The 20,761-nt window shown below is 34.4% G+C and overlaps 1 protein-coding gene across 1 annotated transcript in view; it reads left to right on the top strand.

Moving 5' to 3' along the window:
- SKAP2 (src kinase associated phosphoprotein 2) overlaps positions 1–20,761 on the top strand; it is a 114,396-nt gene that overhangs the window by 19,587 nt on the left and 74,048 nt on the right. Inside the window, exon 4 of the mRNA XM_084508777.1 lies at positions 2,539–2,643. Within this exon, the coding sequence (XP_084364903.1) occupies positions 2,539–2,643 (105 nt within the window). The remainder of the gene's footprint in view (positions 1–2,538; positions 2,644–20,761) is intronic.

Genomic DNA, 20,761 nt, shown 5'->3' with positions numbered 1-20,761 from the left:
TATCATAAATCGATATTTTATGTGCCTATGGTTTTTGTTGTTTTAAATATATTGTATACCTAGGGAATATACATGGGATGCTCTAAATATGTATTAAATATATATTTAATATATATAAATATATATTAAAAAGATTCTTTATAGATCATTTGGTGTTTATATCAATGCAAAGCACAAAGGTTTATTGAATTTAAAATCTTCAATATAATTAGAAAATGCTAATAGTGTAGTTTAATGAAAGAACAGGCTAGAAGTGTATCTGCATAAACTGGCATAAATATTACAACTCCTCTGAAGGAGATTATGCATTGCTGGGAGGGGTAAAATTCTATGGAAATGTTCTTTTCATATGTGTACTTTTCTATTAGTCATCCAGATATACTTAGGTTTACTCTTACTGTTCAGCCTGTGGCTTTTGAGTGCTGGACTGTTTTGCTTGTGGAAATGTTTTCCTCTAGAAATACAGCCTAATATTTAAAATTTATGCTGGCATCTTCATGAAGGTTAACTGACAGTACATTTGTGCATAGCTGATAAAAGGGCATTTTCGGCTGACAACCAGGGTACCGGAGGTGGGGAGTTATGTACGCCTATATTCTGTGCATTCTAAGCTAGTAAAAATTTAGGATAGGGGAGTAATGGAACAACTCTTGACAACGTATAAGTTGTGAATATCATGTCTACTCTTTTTTTAACCATCTATTTTGTAATATCTATTCTATATATATATGCATAGAGAGGCAACTGGTCTCTGGCAGGCAAGAGTGACAGATGATCATGCAGGCTGTAAATATGGCATAATATTTTTCTGTTCATGGGCTCTCTCTGCTCTGTGGTTTTCTGTTTGGAGGAAGAGGTGAATCCTGGAGAGGGATAATTTACTTTTGATTGGTTTGACAGGTGTGATGAAATGCAAATATTTTGATCAGATTAACACGGTAGCTGGAGAGCTACTGGAAGATGGCTGTGTCAAAAATAGATTGGAGTCAGGTTCAGATTCTAAGCAGTTGTTGTATGGCCTTGGAGCTTGAAAAGAAGCTTTCCCAAGAAAAGCATACTAAATTAATGAAAGGAAAATCCAATTTGGTATTCAGCAGTCTTGGGCTATAAAGAAAAAAAAAATCCAACAAAGTAAAAAATCTGACTGTCTTATCTGCAAAGAAAGCACTCTGCTCTTTGGTAAGACCTGTGGTGCTTTTTGGGCACAGACTGAATTTGCCATGTTTTTCTGTTATTAAATAGAAGAGGTAAAACTCTCAACCATGGCTAGACAGTCCAGCTGATGAATGTGGTTCGTATGGGTGTGGAGAAGAATATTTTCACTGTTCATAGGGGTTTATTTTGGATCTAGAGAAATTAGATATGTTACAGTGCTCCAAAAAGGAATATATGAAAAGAGAAGCATGTCTGGAGGTCTCTGGAAAGGTTTTGCATATGAATATACTAAACAATCTTTCTTGCTTTTTGAGAAAATTGAGGGTCATTTGATCTATTGGAGCATCAGCATTGTGATTTTGGTTTGGTGTTAGCATCAGCTTTAATTACTGGATTTTTCTTGTTTGCCAATACTTTGTTTTAAAAAAATCATGGTTCAAGTTGTATTTTTTTTTCTGTTTTCCTACATCTTCTTTGCCTGGATATAGTGTGTATATATATATATATACAAAAATAAAACCTCAGAAATTATACTGAGCTTTGGAAAGAACTTAAGGAGAACTTGAGTTTTGTTTAACTAAACAAAAGCCTCAACTAATATTGATTTCTCTTTACCTTTCCCAAAGCCTTACCTTTAATACACTCGGATCAGCATAGTGCACAGGTTAGCTGATCATGTAGATTTTGTATACGCTGTAGTAGGGCACTCAGTTGTTTAAGGAATGCATCAGTAGGATGCTGCAGTTAGGCACACATTCAGACTGGGCACTGTCAGAAGTCGATCCTGCTTTTAGCTTTGTGGGAGCAGTACACCATGCACTACATTGCAAAGTAATCCGTAATTATGGTGAAGAAAAGTGGACAGAGGGCAACAAACTGCTGCAAAAAGTAGTTTGGCAGTTCACTGGAAGGAAGTTGCTGCAAATACTCTCAGCACTTAGAAGGGAAGAACTTCTGGTCTTGACACTTCCTATTTCTCTTCCTGACAATGTTTTCTCTTGCCCACCTCTTTGGCGTGTTTTTTTTTTTTTTTTTTTTTTTTTTTACCCCTCTGTAGAAGAAGCCGTCAGCCACACAGCACCAGGAGTAGGGTTGTTATATGACAGCCTTTAAGAAAACCATTCCAACAAAATGCACTTGGCCAATTCTCATGTTGCTCCAGAGCCGTGGTGTTTGTGGCTGTGCTTTGAAGTACAATATGCACGTTATGAGAGTGCATGAGGAATAGGTATTTTTGAGTTTGAAATACTAATTGATATCCTCCTGAAGAATAAAATAAATTGAATAATGAAAATACTTGTCTTTGGATTCTGTGTTTGTATGACAGACTGTATTGGCGAGTAATGTTTTTGTCTTTTTTTTTTATTTTATTTACTTTAACAGAATTGGAAGATGAGGAAGAGTCTGAGGGCTCTTTTTCTTCGCCTCCTGATAGTGTCTCAATAGCATCTGACCGATATGATAAAGACGATGAAGGACACTCTGATGGTATGTGACACTGTTTATCTTAAAATATACTAGATGTGCCAGTTTGCTACAAACTCATGTAATTGGAGCCTCGTGATGAGAATGTTAGTGATAAACAGATAAGCATCACAGCTGGATAGCTTTCTTACCTTTACAAGAACCTTTAAAGGAACTGAAGAGCTCTCTCTAGTGGTACCAGAGCATAGTGGTAGCTGTCACAGATCTGCCTTTTTTTTTTTTTTTTGTAAACTCGTGTTTCTTCATAACAAAACATCTTCTGTAGATGCATATGTTTTTAAAGATAGATCAGTGGCTAAAACAGTGTGAATATTTGTAGTAACAGATTGTTTGTTAATTCAACATTATCAGATTCTTGCTTAATTTTATTGTGCTACTTAATGGCTTACTGTATTATTTATCGTATAAATAATGAAACAGTTACGTGATTGATATTTTTCTGCAAACTCCATACAGAATAGGTTCATAAAATATTAAATTAATTATTCCTATGTTTCCTTGCATTAAGATAGTCTTTTGTAGAATGTTTTCGTTATATACATTTTAAATTTGAGTTTGCATTAAAAAAAATAATCTGAGCTCTGTAGCTGTTTTCCATGCTGTTTTGTTTTGTATTCATTACATTTAATGCTAAATGTGACTGTTTTGAAGACATGAACAATTGAATATTTCAATAGTTAACAAGCTTGCTTTAGCACAGTGTCCATATTTTTGAGGTTCATTTATTGTATACATAATATTAAAAACCTTCTACGGATAATACGTAGCAATAAATTAAGTATATGTACAAATAAATTAACGATGTATATTAATTTGTGGCAGTGGAAGTTAGATAGACTTACTAGTGAGTGATGTTTTCTGACATGATATGATGATCAAACTGTGCAGTTCCTTCTCGAAATACAATTGCTGAATGAAAATATGCTTCCCGCAACATAGCACTCCACATTTTATGTTATCCAGATTATTCCCTTTGGAAACATAAATTGCTTTTATGAGGTATAAAATTATGTCTATTGCAGAACAGGGATAAGTCAAGTACATGCATAAGTGATAAACCTTCTAACCACTGATTCAGAATAACACAATTTTTTTTATATCCAGGACTCTGTAAAATGTGTAGCAATAATAATCACACTTTTTTATATTGAGCTTGTTGCATTTTAGCAATGTGACCTTCTATTAAAAAAAACAGAAACAAGCCTTTTTGTTTTCTTGTTGAAATGTAATTATCAGTCAAATTGAATATGGCTTTTAGAAAACTGAAGCTAATTTTCCAAACTACAGATGAATGCAACTTTCCATTTATTTATTTTTGCTTACAAACATAATCTCAACATTATTTCTAATTGTAACTTAATAACATGGTACTGATTGCATAAAGGGTATGTGACAACATCGTATGACTGTTTAATAGGAGATATGATTATGTAGTTGTTTCAAAACAGTTAATCAAGAAAAAAGTAGTAACGTTCATAAAAAACAAATAACGAATGGCTGAAGAATGCTGATACAAGAGTATATGAAATACCATATGATTTTATACAGATGATTAATTGAGTTTTAGCCCATTTTGGAAGCTCCAATTATGATATTAGGTATAGTACCTACCCAGCAATATCTTGGCTAACTCATTACGGTTTTGGGTGGAAACAAGGTAGGTGTGATTTTCTTACATTTAAGATGTTATCTCATTGTTCATTCTAAATTTTTGGATAAATTCTCTTCAGTTATCTAGTGAAAGCTCAGCATGAGGAAAAGCTAAAAAAAAAAAGATGGCACATCTTGATCTGTAAATACTTAACGTTTATTATAGGAATGTTGCTATTTCCCCCCTTGGAATGACATCCTGGCCATTCAAAAGCATTTTGATTTTAACATACGTAGTCCATCATTCAAGTGTAGCCACATAGACTATGTATGAAAGTCTGTGTTGGGGGAATCTTATAAGAGGGGGATTGATCTCGGAGGTGCAATTTGTTTTTGTTTTCATAGGCATGATTGCGTTTGTTGAAGCTTAATACTGTATTTTTATTTTTCAACAGTCTGTTAATGCACCATATTTAAAACCTAGTCAAATAGCTGAATCCGTAAGGCAGACGTTTGGTCTTATGCAGTTACCACTTTAGTTCAGCAGGGCTGTGCGCAGGTGTAAAACCCCATTTGTGTAGGATCAAGGCTCTCGGCATTAATAGAGGGGCCTAAATGTAGTAACCAAATGGAGAAGTGTTATTTATTTATGAGTCCATTTATATTTTTTATACAAAACCTTTTATGCTTGCTTTCTTTTTTAAAATAAAATGGATTTTTTTTTTTACCTTTATATGCTTGAGTTACAGACGGCAAGATTTGTATGACTTCTGAAAGTATCACTATTGGGCTTTGCCGTGTTACTGTCAAAACATAATTTGTGAAGGCACCCGCTTGATAACAGATAAAGAATTAGTGTATTACGTGTGCATTACAGTCATTGTAAAATCCTGGAGTTTTTGTGTGACCTTTGTCTAATGGTGTATTAATTACAAGAGAGATAATCCATTTAACAATAAGTATGGGATAACTAAATTAGCACAGGTCAGCTAAAGGCCTTTTGTCAAATCTGATTGTTATGTTGTCCTTTTGACTTTTACCTTATGGTAGGCACTAACAAAGTATCTAAACTTTGATGGATTATAAACTCTAAACATGATATGTATTTTTCATAATGCTAATGTAATTTTCTAGGTACTGAAAAGGTCAAACCCCCACGTCTCTGTGTGCATTCTAAGTCTGTCTTTCCTTTTAATATTTCTTTTTCTCTGTTCTTCTGGTTCAAAAGTTCACTCAGTTCCCAAATGGCCACCTAATTTTCCAGTTATTCCCTCAAGCCATATGTGTTTTGGTTTCTTTATGGTTTATTAGGTACTGTAGGAAAGTAGCATAAGTTATATCTTCTAATGAAATTCAAGCACACTTCAGTGATGCTTTGACTTGATTGCTGGCAGCAATTAAATCACAACGAAGGAGAATGATGCATAGGCTTACATGTCCAGACACCCTACAGAAATTGGAAGAGGGATAAAACACAACAAAACCCCCAAATAAAATAACAAACCCAAAACCAAGACAGACAAAACAAAACAGCACTGCCAGGCACTCTGTGCTTAACTTGATTTTTTTTTTATTGGCTAACAGCCTGATTGATAGCAAAATCATAACTTGCTGTATGCTAACAGGCAGAGTTCACTTGTAGGTTATTGTGAGCTGATAAAGGGTTAGATGGAGTTTTGATTTTCGCATTGGTCCTTGGTGCACCAGATTAATGGAATTTCAATGAGAGACTGGAGTAGTCACAGCTTTGTCAGAAAAACAGATGGAGATTCTATAGCCATGTCTGCTCATTAATACCAGTTGCCTGAAAGGTGTACTACTTCTCTATACAAAAGACTCAACATAATTGATTTTTGAGCGGGGTGTTTTTTCACTTATTGATGACTAGGTTTCTTGCAACTTAAATGACAGCTTTTTGTATAGTACGTTGTGTAACAACGTTACGTCTTGTAAATTCTTACTCCCCTTCTATCTGTATTTTAAAGAACGTATGGAGTGGAAAATATATCTCTAGATACATTAGGAACCAAAGCATACCAAAATACTTAAAAGTGAAATTATTCATTTCTTTATTTACTTTAAACTTTAGTTTACTTTAAACTTTAAAAGAAGTTGGTGACAAGCTTATTTTTAGTTGAGATGATAATTAAATGAAATCAATTAAATGAAAAAGTCGTATTAAGGGGGAAAAAATACTGATTTTCATTAAATTTTCAGGTTTCTTGGGATGATAGGAAATCTAGATTCCATATCTATGCCAAACTGGAACTTTCCTACGCTTTAATAGTACAACTGTCTTTTAGGATCTTTTTTTTTTCTTTTTTTAACAGTACAATCTTTTGTTTTATTGTATAGAAACTTGATTCTAATAATAGCATCAAACTCGATGATGCTATTATTTTGAAGGTACACACTTTCTGACTTCATTTTTGTAACTACGGTGGGTGAACCTACTGCTTCTGAAGGAGATCCGTCTATATTTAGCTCTGAAGGGAGTATGTGATTTGGTAATTACTAGATCTAAAAAGATCACAGTGAATGCTGGTAAAATAATTTAGGTCATCTTCATTTCTGTGGATGGTCTAGAAATGTTGCCTTGAGCATGTGAAGATGAAAGAAGTATTAAAAATGTGTCTGGGGACTTGTATGCTCTTCAAATTATCCTACTTGACTATAGCATATGAATAAAATATGCTTTTTAGTAGAAAATTCTTAAATAGACTGATAATGTCAGGGAGTTAGTTTCGCTGAGACACTTGTGGACAATCTGAAGATCTGCAGCCTTCAGTGTTTTCTAGGCAAGAGGAACACTTGAATAATGTCATCCCGAATAGAAATCTATACAAGTTGAACACAATGCAAAGTAAAACATACTAAGCAGGAGCTTAAAACATGAAGAGTATCTTACAAATTCAGTTTATGACTGAAACCCATGTCTCTTCTTTTAATCTGTATGCCCAAGCTGAAGGGGATACTGGTGCATGTGGGAACATGTGTATGAATTCCCAGGTTCAAATCTGTTTAATAGATGAGAAGAAGGTGTTAACCCTGTTGAAATAATAGTCAAAAGTTAAAAAGAAGATCCTTTGGTTAGGAGGAACCTCTGAGTAAAGTCAATGTATCACCTTTCCCATGCCTGAGATGTTTTTTGGCAGACACCTGTCCCATCTTTCCTAAAAATCTCTCATGGTGCAACTGCACAGTGTTGCCCAGGCAGCTTGTCCAAGTGCAGCCTTGTGCTTGCTAGCAGGAGGATATATCCTAAAATTTTCTTGTCAGTCTCTTGACATTTGACTCTTCTGTCCATAAAGGACATGACAATGGTATACTTCCTTTTTTTTCTTTTTGTCATGACTATATTTAGAGACTGAGAAGAGGCTTTGTAACTCTCCAAATGTAACTGCTGTTTAAATCATATGAAAAAAAACAAGCAACCAAGCTGTTTGTTTGTTTATAGGATCCATAGCAGTGAATATAGCAGCAAGGACTAATTTTGGAGAAGCATGAAGTTAAAATAAATAAATAAATAAATAAAGTACATTAAAATATGGAAATCTAATCTGATTAATTTTGATTTAAACCAGTTGCGTAGAACAGAAGGGATGAATTTCTGTCAGGGAACAGAAGTTTTAAGTGCAATTCTGGCCCTATTAAAGTCAATGGTAAAGTTAAAAATGATACCATGTAGGTTAACAGTGTGTACAAATTGATGATACTAAAACGTTTGAACTTCTAATTATCATGATGAAAAACTTCCTATTAAACAATAAACCCCTGTGTTCTTTTAACATTTACCTTTCTCCCATGGGAGAAATGACATGGTTTGTTGCTCATTTTATTTCATCTATGTTGCTTCAGTGACTGAGCAATAACAAAACAGCCATGTATGCTCCACCACTACACAGGACTATATCCACAATAAAAACAAATAACGGGTTTGAGCCATTTCTTCTTCATATTAGATCATAATTTTATTTAAGTTATCTAAATATTACGGTAAAAAACAGGAGGCTAAAATGCAATAGATTTTTCTATTTATTTTATGTTGCTTGTTGGCTTAATGTTTTCTAGATCAGTTCTTATGAATCTGAAATAAAAAGGAAGCAGGAAGACTTTCCTTCAACTTCCTTGGTACGGGATAAGGTTTTCAGTTATGGGTTTAGGACCTTATTAACACTTTCCTCAGCTGAACAGATTTCTACCATGTGATTTCCTTGTAATTCCGCTTTCTTCCTGCTAAACAACAGTATCAAGTCAGCTTCCATTCTGCTCCTTACTCCTTCCCTCCCAGGACCAGTCAGATGCATGAAACAGAGATGAGAACACTGCTTCGTGCTACCTCAGTAACACTTTGGGGTGGGTGATAATCCAGCACCCTTCCAGAGGTGAGCAAGTCCAACAGATTGTTGCTGCTTTGCTTTCTAGGCAAGGGGAATGTTTTCCTTGCTGGTGTCTACCTAGTAAGACAAGGCAGTGGGTCAACATACGCTATGCAGTATCCCCAGACATCTCAAAGGAGAACAAACCCTACAAAAACATAATGGGTTGTGTGGTTTCTCTGCAGAAATATGTAAAATGTGTGCTACTTTGTGTTTCTATGTCACGGCCTGGATGTAAGAGCTCGCTGAAAAAAGTATACCCTTGCAAAAAAAAAAAAAAATTAAGTTTGGTATAGGCTTTTTTTTTTTTTTAAACTCAGTATTGATGATTAAGAATTTGTGCCCATATTTAATTCATCATATGTATGGAAGTGTATGTATATCAACACTAAAGAAGAGAAAAAGGATTTTTCCCTATATTCCTATTTTTGTGTTTTAAGTGATTAGTACTTTCTGTAGAGGTGCAAAGTCCATCTGTAGAGCTTAAGGAAGTAGAAAAAGGACCTGTTTACTCTCAAGTATCATGCAATCCTCTGGATATTCATTGAATGCACGTTTGTTTCTTTTTAAAAAAAGAGGAGGTTGCAGTGGTTTAATATTTGTTAAAATTGAGATTAAATTTGAATGACAAAGTAGACTATATCATAAAAAGTTTTATCAAAATGCTGTGAACACAGGAAACAACCCATTGCAAAACAAATCTTTACAATACCCACTGCATGGGCAAGTTCATAATTGTCATTCTAAAAAGGTGATGTTGTGACCATTGTCCATTGCTTAAAAATTTGCAGCAGGAACCATACTTCCCTTAGATATTTGTCACTAGACAGTGTTGGCTTGATTAATAGCTTGCTCAGTAATTCTTTGTAGGTTTTCACTTGGGTTACTTATCAAAGTAGGATTAAGTGTAGAGTGGGAGACCAAAATATTGAATGTTGACTTTTTTCCAAACTAAAATTATTACTACAATTTCTTAACTAACCTAAGTCAGAACCTATTAACCACTATCACAATAATGAAAGGTAATATCCCAACAGGATATTATCCCTGTCTTCACTACAGCTGGTAGTCAGAAATTCCTGTGGGCCCATTTTGGGCAAAGCATTATGAATGAGCCTGTACTGTAAAATGGAACAAAACCTCTTGTGGTCTAAACAAGATTTTCCTGGCCTCTTCCTGAATATTCAACTCTGTCAGCCTCAATGTACAAGTACATCTCAGCCTGGTAATAACTTTCCAGTGATATCCTAGTCTTCATATGAAACAAATTTTTTGTTTGTTGTTCAACTGTCGACTTTTGTGTTTCTGTATTCTGTATGGAGAAGATACGATGTGTATTCAAAGATGCAATTAATTTATGTGTTTCATGTATCCACAGTTGTGCCTTGTCACTTTGTATTGAAGAGGCAAGGCGAAGGATGAGTATAGAACGAATGTGAGTGGTGCCAGAAGGATGTTTGTAGTGCGTATGTGGTGTGCTGTAAGATAAGAATGTGGAGACAAGTGGAGTGAAGGTGGTCTGAGTCCTTTTTGTTAGATAACAGATAAATTACTCTTTCTCAAGCATGGATACAGGAAATGGGCCTTAATATTACAGTTGCCTGGGAAAGAAGTTAATGGTAGCATTGTCATTGAATTCCAATTAAAAAATAAATAAAAAAATTAACCATGCATGTTTCCAGGTGCAGAGTCTAACACATTTTTACACTTCTATTTTGTGTTCAGTAATTTGAGTTTGTATGCTTATGAAGGCGGTGGGGGGAAAGATTGTCTTTTTGATATCTATAACAGCTTTTCTTATATGAATTAAAGAATGGAGTAATTTATCTTCTTCTAATAGCTTCTTCAGAAACTAGCTTTAATACTGTGTTTTAACAGAGAAATAATTGGTGAGACTACCACAAACATTCTTGACCAAAGCTTTTGGGAATATTTTAGCAAAGTGGTTATTCTGTATTTATGTAATACATCTGCAAGTTAAGAGTGGAAAATACACAGAAGAATGTAGTTGTAATATTGGCAAATGCAGAGATTTCTTCTGTAGTCTCTATACATAACCAAACTCTATGCATAGCATTTGGGATTTAAAGCAGTAAATAAAACCTGGAAAACAGAAAGTTTGTTTTTTCTTGTTAACCGCAAACACATCTGCAAATTTCACTTGGAAATATTATGGACTATGTCATGAAACTGATCGAGACGTATTTAAGTATGTATTGCTTTTTTATTATATCGCATACATTTTTCTTCCGTCTCAGATCGCTGGAATCTTCCAGTGTCTTCATTCATTTCAGCGATATTTAGAATGTGGTATAAGAATAATGTGAAAATGCCATAGTGAGCTGGTGATAATTGATTTACTCCATCACACTGAAATACCTCTTGTTTTCCTCTTCCTCCTCCCTTGGGCAATAATCATGGGATCAAGCTGCCAGTCTGTAGATATAATTTTTCCAGCAGTGCCATCTGGCTACTTGGCACTAGAAGTTGCATTGGCTTCTTTGCTGTTTCCACTGATTTTTGTCAAATGTATGTCAGTTGATGAGATGTCTTCTGCTAGTAGATGCTGATTTTTTAATTTATTTTTTAATAAATGAATATTGTTTTTTATTGATGTTGTAAAGGGCCACTTGTGCTTGGGGTTTTTATTTTTATTTTAATAAGGAATTTCCTCTCTAAAGAAAAATAAGGTTTTAAGTATGAATTGGCATCTTCCACCCATCTTTAAAATAGTTTGTCATGATTTTTGAACTTCTTGAGAAGCACTAGCATGTTGTCTCAGTTTATTTTAGAGGTTCAATATGATTGTAGAATTTGTTCTTTCATTTTTGGAAACTTCATTTTTTAAAGAGAGTATAAATGATCTATAAGAATTTGAAGGGTCTGTGGGACAGAAGTGACAAGCGTTATGTTTTGGAAGAACCAGCCAACTGAGCTATCTTTCCTTTTATTAGTTGTAGTTTTATTTTTGCTGTAAACTTTTCCTTTAAAAAAAATAAAAATCTATAAATGGATGGCTCAGTGGAACACACATCTGAGTTCCTTTCTTTTGTTCAAGTCTTAGATGTGTTTCACTAACAAACAAAATATCAAGACAGTATTAATGATTCAGAAGAGTGCTCTGTAAACAGTATTTTAATGGGGATGTGAGGCAGGGAGAGAATCATCTTGATCTAATATTATTATTATTATTATTTATTTATTCATTATTTATTTCATTTTTTTCTATTTCTTGTAATGTTCAGAAACATTCATATTAAAAAAAAAAAGCTTGAGGATCCCAACACAATATGAAGAATAGAGTTCCAGATAACACATTTTTATTCTGCTTAAAAAAAAAAAAAGCAAAAAAAAAAAAAAGCTTTGAATATTTTAGATATTTTAAAAATAAAAAATAAAATCCAAAGCCTTCTCTTTTTAATATGTTATTGATGTGTTAACTAATCAGGACAAGGCTAGTTTTTAAAACAATCCCTTAATAATTTTTATATTTTACAGTCTTTTTATTTGAGCCACTGTTTTCAAGTGCCATGTCTCAAATGAATGAGTTACACTCATCCTTATGTGTAAATATGCATTTTCTTCTAGCAGTCTGTGTTAAAAGTACTTTCTTAAAATTGTTCAATTGTTTAACACTGAACTCTCAAACACTGAACAGTTGTGTTTAGTGGCCTACTGGAAAATGTGTATATTATTAGCCCTAAAAGTAGAAAATCATCAGCGCTATTTATTTATCATAGTCTTAGTACTACCCTAGTGTAATGTCTGTGTTAATAAAATGCAATTAAATTGTTATTTAAATCAATATTATTGTTCCTTCCCGGCACTGGAGAAATTTCTCAGTACTGGAAATGATAGGAGTAAAAATCTTAAGTGGGGCAGAGAAGACCTTGCTGTGAGGTTTTTGTAGCAGTTGGTTTGAATTAAATTCCAAGGGCTGTTTGGTATCTATTTATAGTTGTCTTTTAAAGAAGAGGAAGAAAGACAAGGTGTCTGAACGTGGGTCTCCTTATCAGCAACTTGACTCTGGCACAAAGTGGGTATTTTTAATGTATGAGTTCAGTTGAAAGAATCTATAGAAGCTGCTATAAAGCCAAGTATGGTAAGTATGGCTAAATATACGTGATCTATTATAGTAGCAAAAGTATAAGTCTTCAGCTTCACAAAATCTGTTCTCTCATGAAAGATTTTTAAGGGGGTTGATATATCATGATTTTCAAAAATAGCACCAAATCTTCTTTTTGTTCATAACTAAATGTGAAGATAAAACGTTGCCGCTAATCAATTGTCTGGGATGCCACCTCATTAAGATTTACACGATCATCAAAAATGCCCAGAATTGTTTGTTGGCTATATCCTAACTCAAATATATAAAGGGGATACTACAGCATTTTTCTTTAGAATCGCAGGGAGTTCAGTGACCTTTTGTGGCAAATTATGTAGAAAGAAAATATTTATATTCATTTAAAATAACCTCCATGAAGAAATAGTCTCATTACCCTGTTTGATCAATTTCTTGTAGCCTGAGCTGCAGCATGCTGCTATTGCCATCCGTTGATGGAATACACTGAGAAGTGGCTAATGGTGATGGTGCTCATCAGGACAGGGTTCAGCCAGCGGTCAGCAACAAATAATTCAAGACTGTTTCTAAGTTTGTGGCTGGTGGAATTTGCTTCTTGCCCCAAGCCAGCAGCATTGCTGAGCTGGGCTATTTGATTAGAAGAGAAGCATATTTGCTTCTTAGCAACTGCACATTTGCACAACACACAGACCTACACTGCCTCCAAAGGTTTTCCTTTTGTGATGGTGGAATAATACTTTCCTCTTGATTGACAGACAAAAGAAATCTTTGCAATGCAGAAGAGTTTACAACCAATTTTTCCTTTGTCTTTTGCAAACTTATCGTAGGTACTTAATTTAGTATTGCCTGGTGAAAACCTGTATTTGCAGCAAGGCTGTCCATGATTTGAGCTCCTGCGTGTCAGCGCTTACCGCTATGCGTATTTAAAGGACAGATGCACACTTAGGTTTAATCATTGGTGTGTGCAGCTTTTTCCCCAGCAGGTCTACTTAATGGAAATTATTTTCTACTGTATTTTGAAATAGCTTTTTGGATATGTATATTACTATCTCCCATGCAAGAGTGATATTCATTTTATGGAAGGTGGTGATAAAGTGAAAGCTGTCTTATTATTATTATATTTTTTTTAATGTTTTAACAGAAGTGTAACAGTGGTTGCAATTTTAATACATGGTGTGTGTGTACTTTTCAATGTAACATTTCCCACAGGAAGTGAGTCTACAGAAGAAAATCTGTCTAGTCAGGAGATGGCAAAGGTATTTATAACACCGGTAATCCTTGAAAAAAGACAATTTAGGAAAAAGAAAGCCTGAGATTTACAGTCCTAGGAGGGCAGGGCAAGAAAAAAAGCAAAGTTTTTTTTTTTTTTTTTTTTATGGTTTTACAGCTCTTTTCGCTCCTGTGTTTTATTGTGGAAGTTTCCATACTGCTATAGTGGAGCAATAAATTACTGATGTGGTTACTGAAATGTTGCATGAAATGGTACAGTTGGTGTTAATGTGAATTTTTGATGCAGGTATGTGCTTGCATATTTTCCTAACTAAAAGATATCTTCTAGCTTTCATAACTAAAACAATGAGGAGCTCTTTCTCATGTGGACTTTATACTTTGTTAAAACTGTATCTTTTAAGGGCTCCGGAGAGTTGGAGCAGGAGTGCACAATAAAAGGTCTGTGGGCCATACTAGCTTGGCTAACATAAGCATCCAGGAGTTTGCTTACTAATAACCATTTCAGTGGCAATTCAGAGCTAGAAGAGGAAAGGAAGAAAGCTGTCTGATATGGCAGGACAATAATAAGCCCCAGATGTCCCTCTAAGTTAAACCTATCAGAGTCTTAATTTTTTTCTTGTTTTTCTTTTTATTTATTTATTTTTTTTCCAGCTAGGAATTCTTTTTTTTTTTTAGCCAGATAAACACTTTTAAATCAAAATACAAAGATCAGACTCTTTTGAGAATTTTGAGGGTGGGGAGAAGGGGGGTGAGAGAAACTGAAAGAGGTGAAGGAGAATCATTGCCTAATATGGGGAATGGGTATATGGGGTGTGCATATGGGTGGGCAGTAAGCAAGATGTAGAGATGGGTGCAACTGTTATGGAGGCTCTGGGGGGCTGCGACTTCTCAAATATTAAATTTTCAGTATGTACATACAATTTTTTAGAAGAGTGTTTCAATATACTGGAAGGATTTTACAGACTGTAGGGAGAGTTGTTAGCTTTGGCTTAATTTCAGAGATACTTGGTTTTATGACAATGTGATAAGGTGGGGCTGCTTGTTACGCTGCTGAATTGCCAAAGAGATGCTTACACCTGGATGACTTAATTTTAGTTGGGGTGTTACATGTGTTCTACACTAGTGTCATGCTTCTTTCTAATACATAATGAATTAGCATTTATTGTTTTTTCACTGTAGAGAACCTTTGTAAGCACTAGATTTTTGATCAGTTACTAAAATACATAGGAATTGCCACATAGCTACTGTGAAAATGTAACTATCTCCAGGGCAGAATGCAGGAGCTTTTACAATGGCACTCTAAACAATACCAAGCAATTTAAGAGCAGGATGTGAGGAATATCTTACCTAATTGAAATGACAAGGGGGATTTTTGCATAGGTGGATCCAATTATTCAAATTGGAGGTGGGCCAGAACACTGGGGTTAGTCCCCTCATCTTGCTAATTAGGCTTTCAGTTTCATTAACAATCATTGAGATATTGGGTGACTGGCTTCTGTATGAATGTAACCACACTGCATATAAAGAATCTCTTATTTATTTTTTGATGTTCTTTAGAAACATCTCTTGGTTACGTTAAGAAGTCTATGTATAAATTTATTACAGATCACTTCTGGTTGTATAGCTCCAGGTAGGCAGAAATAAATGTATGTTTTAAGATGTGCAATACACCAAACATACAAAGATTGAAGGCAGCATGACTACGGCTATTTTCGATAGACTGTGTGCTGCAACTACACTGCTGCCATGTTTATATTAGTGGCATTTTATTTTCCTTTTGCAAGATATTATCTAGAAGAAGGTTTTCTACCTTTATAAATGCATGTGTGGAGAAGGAAAATTAGTTCAGTCATTTTGTGCTCCTAGGATATTTTCAACCTGGGGTAAATTTAACTTTAAACAGGTCTGAGGAATCTACAGTTCTTGTTTTCTTTCAGACCTAATTTGGGAAATATACCTTAATGTGGATGGCATCTTTGAATTCCCTTGCCACTCCGATACACTGTCACTGCATTTTTTTTTTTTTTTTCTCTTTTCGTGTTAATTGCCTTTGTCCTTTGGAAACAGCCATTTTGTGGGAGTTCTTGTTTGTTTTTGTTTTCCTTTTTAGGGAATAATAATGAGGTGCACTGAATCATACCATACTATGTTGCTACCAAATAGCTGCTTGCTATGTTTTGTAAAGTGCCTTGGGTATCTGAACCTCAATTAAATCCCTAGGCCAGTCTTTTTTAAGTTCTATGATTCTTCTTCTCCAAGTTGTATAATGAGTGTCTTCTCTTCTTTATGTATATAAAACATATTTTCTCTCTCTGGTTAGTTGCAATTCAGATATTAAATTAAAAATTACCTTCAGTGAAGAAAAATCACAAATACAAACCACAAAGGTTTATATATAAAGCAGATCTACTGAATCAAAATGACTACAACGCTTGTGATTTTAAATGACTGAACAAGCTAAAAGAATGATAATCACCTCAAAAACTGACAAATTGACTAGCTTAGACTAGGAGCATCTTTTTTTTTCTCCCCTAGCCTTCTAAGAATTAAAACAGAACAATGTTTTTTTTATGGTAAGCATTACAATAAGGAAGGATGTGGTTGCAATGTAACTAGTTATTTTGGTTCCCACTGTAGTACGCATGAGGCCATGATTTGTCCTTTTGATTTGATACTTACATTGATGATGCTTCTGTAGTTCTTCATGGATCCTTTGGGACTGAGAGAGTCAGTCCCAGCTTTCATGACTTTCATGTTAGCTTTTTCATCTATAAGATTATTCTAACTAATACACCACTAATTTTTAAGTGATTTTGAACAGAGCTATCTCTGTGTGCTGTGCTTCCCTTCCATGCCTAGAAATGACATCTTTAGTCAGTATGTGTTTTTGGCTAAATACATGGACAATTGAATAAAATACTGTTCATGAACTAAGAACAACTAGCAGAGTGATTAGTCATTTTATTAAACGAAGAGAATATACTTCTAATTTTGCACAGAAATGGACCTTGGTAGTAATATGAAGGCATATATGGGTGGAGATAATACATGACAAAGTTGATCCTGGAGTCTTGTCCTCTAGATCTTCATTGTCACAGAGTGGCTTCCATGCAGTGCTCTCTATCACAATTCTGTCAGGTGTTTTTCAAGAATTTGTTGTCAAAGTATGTTGGTTTTCAGAGAGCTGCAGGAAACATGAGGAAATCTGACACTGCATTAACATAGCTATTGTAGATGCAAATATTTTTGCAGGAACCTCTATAATGAAAGTTGGTACAGTTCTGTTACTAGTCATTCATTGACTGCTTATAGCAATTCAGTTTATGTACATAGTCTGAGGCTGATTTATTTTTTGGTGTGGAAAAAAAAAAAGAACTGAAAGCTAGGTAGTTGCCAACAAGCGTATGTTTCATCTGTCATCTTATTTTCATTGGATCAAGGCAGCTTTATAATTCTACACTGTATGTATGTGTGTTTAATCTGAGTTTGTCCATGCTTCAGAGAACTGAATCTGGATAAAAACAAGAAGTGGGAGAAGCAGTATGTAAGCGGATATGCAAATATTCTAGTGTAGGACCTAGGTTCTACAGGAGGTGTGTAGTAGAGGTTGAAATTAAATCTGTCATGTCAGTTGAAGCCCAAAGAAATCACATTCTCTGCTAAAAATACAACTGTCAATTCAGGAAAAAAATCCCACTGGTTAGGAATGCAGCAGTATTATTCTTTGTATTACCATTTATTTATTTCTATTTTCATATTACTATATCTAGGCCTTAATATTCAGCATAGTTTGTGATATTGGACACAGTTATCTGTAGAAGCTTTCATAGCAATAGTACTTGAAAGAATTATTTAATATTGCCATAGTATGAATTTATACATAGGTGGTGAATCCTACTATTTTGAGTGTTTGAAAGTTGGTTATGCACATTTACTTGTTTTCTTTTGTTGTGGTACCCGTTGTGCCACCTCCAAGTTTCTGATGTGGGGAAAGAGGTAGAATGATAAAAGCTTGGTTATATAAATAAGTCCTTAAACTAAACTTACTTTTTACAGGTGATATTTTCTCTTTGAGTGAAAGTGAGAATTGAAAAAAAGTGCATGTTCAAACAGAAGGAAAATCTTTGGCTTCCCTACCAACCACCGTTTTCAATGAGCTATTTGTATGTTAGATAACGGCATTTGTATCTGATCTGAAAAAGGAGGGGTGGAGAAGGTGGTGTTATTAGGATCAAAAATTGTTTTTCATGGAAAATAATTTCATTTAGATAATCAGAATCATCTTGCTTTTCATCACCAGAATCCTATTTTATGGTCCTTTTCTCGGTTTTCTTTTTTCTGTCAAGCTACTATATACTATAGCTACCACAGAAGAAAGTAGGCAGTTTTCTCTGAAATGCATGCAGTGCATACATAACGTGACATCCTTGTTGTATACATGCTGTAACCTTCCCCTGGCCCTTCTGTCTTTTTCCCACAAATTGCTTACATTACTTTGAAAACGTGATGGTGGTGGGGGTACTGTGGTAAGGGGTATTCAGCGAAGCAGCACAGCAGGCCAGAAAATGAAATGTTTTTCCCCTGTGGTTTCTTATTTTTTTTTTTTAAATGCAATGAAACCAACAACATTTCACAGCATTTCTAGAAATAAGTGCATACTGCTTCTCTTTTACAAAGAGCAGCAGTGGAGGCAAAGTAGCTCTGACTTATCCAAGATTGCAAAAGGAATCTGGTTAAGCGCCAGGACTAGCTCTGTTTTCTAGCTCCTGCTTACATGGTAAGATCTCTCCATTACGTCTCACACTTTCCAGCTTTCTGAAGTTTTTGACATTTTGAAATGGATATTAAAGGGACATTGGGTAAACTTTTTTTTCTGTCCTCAGAACCACATCATTTATTAACAGATGTCATCCAAACGCGTATACAACTTCCATGGCTTTGAGTGTTATTGTAAATGGTAAAAAGACTGTTTAGTTGGGTTTAAGCTGATGCCTTCTTCTGAAGTACAAAAGGTGTTTGAAGTTTTGTATAATGCTTTAATTTTGATAATATTTTAATGAGAAAATGTTGGTATTCCTTTAAATGATTAAAAAAACCAAACACATTCTTCTCTGGTTTTCAGAATCAGAAAAATCATGGAGATAACACAAGGTATAGTACCTCCCTCCCCATGCTCCCCAAGAGTTACAGCACTGTATTATATTGCTGCTACAGAAACAACAAACAAACAAAACCCCTTCATTTTCCCTTCCTGGTCAATTTAGGGGAATTTTTTTTTTTTATTTAAAAAATAAAATTAAAAACCAAAAAAGGTGATGGTGCAATTTAAAGTCTGGTATGTAGACCTTACCAAAAGTGAAATAGGTTCTGAAGGCAGTAGAATATATGCGTTCTATCTGGAAGATCACAGCTAAATTAAATAAACTGCTGGAAAAGTTTATGAAAGTTACTCGTCAACTTTCAAGTGATAGAAATGATTTGGCTTCACTTTAAAAACAGCAGCCTAAAACTGAGCTGCTTGAGTATTATCATTATTCCAAAGCAGCACAATTACCATTAGGAGAGAATTGGTTCCTTTAAAGGAAAAAATAATGAAGGGAAAACTTCTTAAAATGAGTTTTATTACATTTTTCTTATAAAATTAGTCTTTCATTTTGTTGATTAATGCTTGAGTTTAAGATTTTGATGTAGGCATTTCACCATTATAATTCTGAAATATGGGAAGTCCTTGAAAACATTCCCGGATTGCCTTCTGTCTGTCTGCCTTGTAAAAGATCCTTTCAGTTAAATGGACCATCCTCCTTAAATGATGTCATTAGCTTGGATTGAAAAGACATTGCCTGCAGGGAAATCATTTAATTGTCTTAAAGTGCTCTACTTCTGTAGATCTTGAAGCAGCACCCTCACTTCCATCTTTGTATCAGATAATTCATCTAAAATTCTGTTTTAATCTCTGACGAAATATTGAGATGTAATTTCCACTTTTATTGGAGAAACTTGAGACCTTTTATAGTCTCGCCTCTGTCAAATGGATGGAAAAGTTTCACTTGTTGAAATGCAAATGGGTAATGTCTTTTTTTGTCTTAAAGAATTAATTTAACTTGCATTCATGCAGTACTTTATAAATATTAATGTATTGAACTCTTACATTTCATTGACACCATGATATGCTTTTTTTTCATATCTGTTTCTAAAATCAATTATATTTGCTTGTTCAAACAGCAGGTTAGATTTTGGGGATGAATACAAACGTTTATTTTTGTTTAAGGTAATGCAATGCATTTAGGAAAACAAACATAATGACTATCTGCTATTTTTCATTGGATGTACCAATTTCTGAGTCATAGAAAAGTCAGTTTGTCAGGAATGCTGGGAATTCTTCATTGAGTGGGCATTCAGAACAACAAAAATAAAAATCTATGTATATCGATGAGCTAGTAATTTAATTAGAAAATGCAATGTTTGAAAATCTCAAACATTGTTTTCTATAAGGTATTGCACTTCAGGAATTAATAGTCATTTAGTCTTAAATACTTAAGAGCAGGAAGAAAAATCTATTTCAAAACTCAAGTTTCTGGCTTGAAGAAATACACTATTGAGAGTGCTACAATATTTTCATGAAATTTTGCCCCTCAGAGAGGCCTTTAAAATGGATAAAAACTGTGTTTCTAGTGCTTTAATAGGAAATTTGTAGGTCTCTGCATTCTCATCTTTCTCTGCGTTTGAATTACTTCAAAGCTAAGTTTCAAGGCTGCCACTGGATCTATTGCGTTCTAATGAGTTATTTTCTTGGTGTGATCTTTGTTACTTCTTCTGTATTGCTTTATACTGCAAAGGATGG

The sequence above is a fragment of the Aythya ferina genome, assembly GCF_964211825.1.
Source record: "Aythya ferina genome assembly, chromosome: 2".
NCBI lineage: Eukaryota > Metazoa > Chordata > Aves > Anseriformes > Anatidae > Aythya > Aythya ferina.
This window is presented reverse-complemented; position numbering and strand designations above follow the sequence as displayed.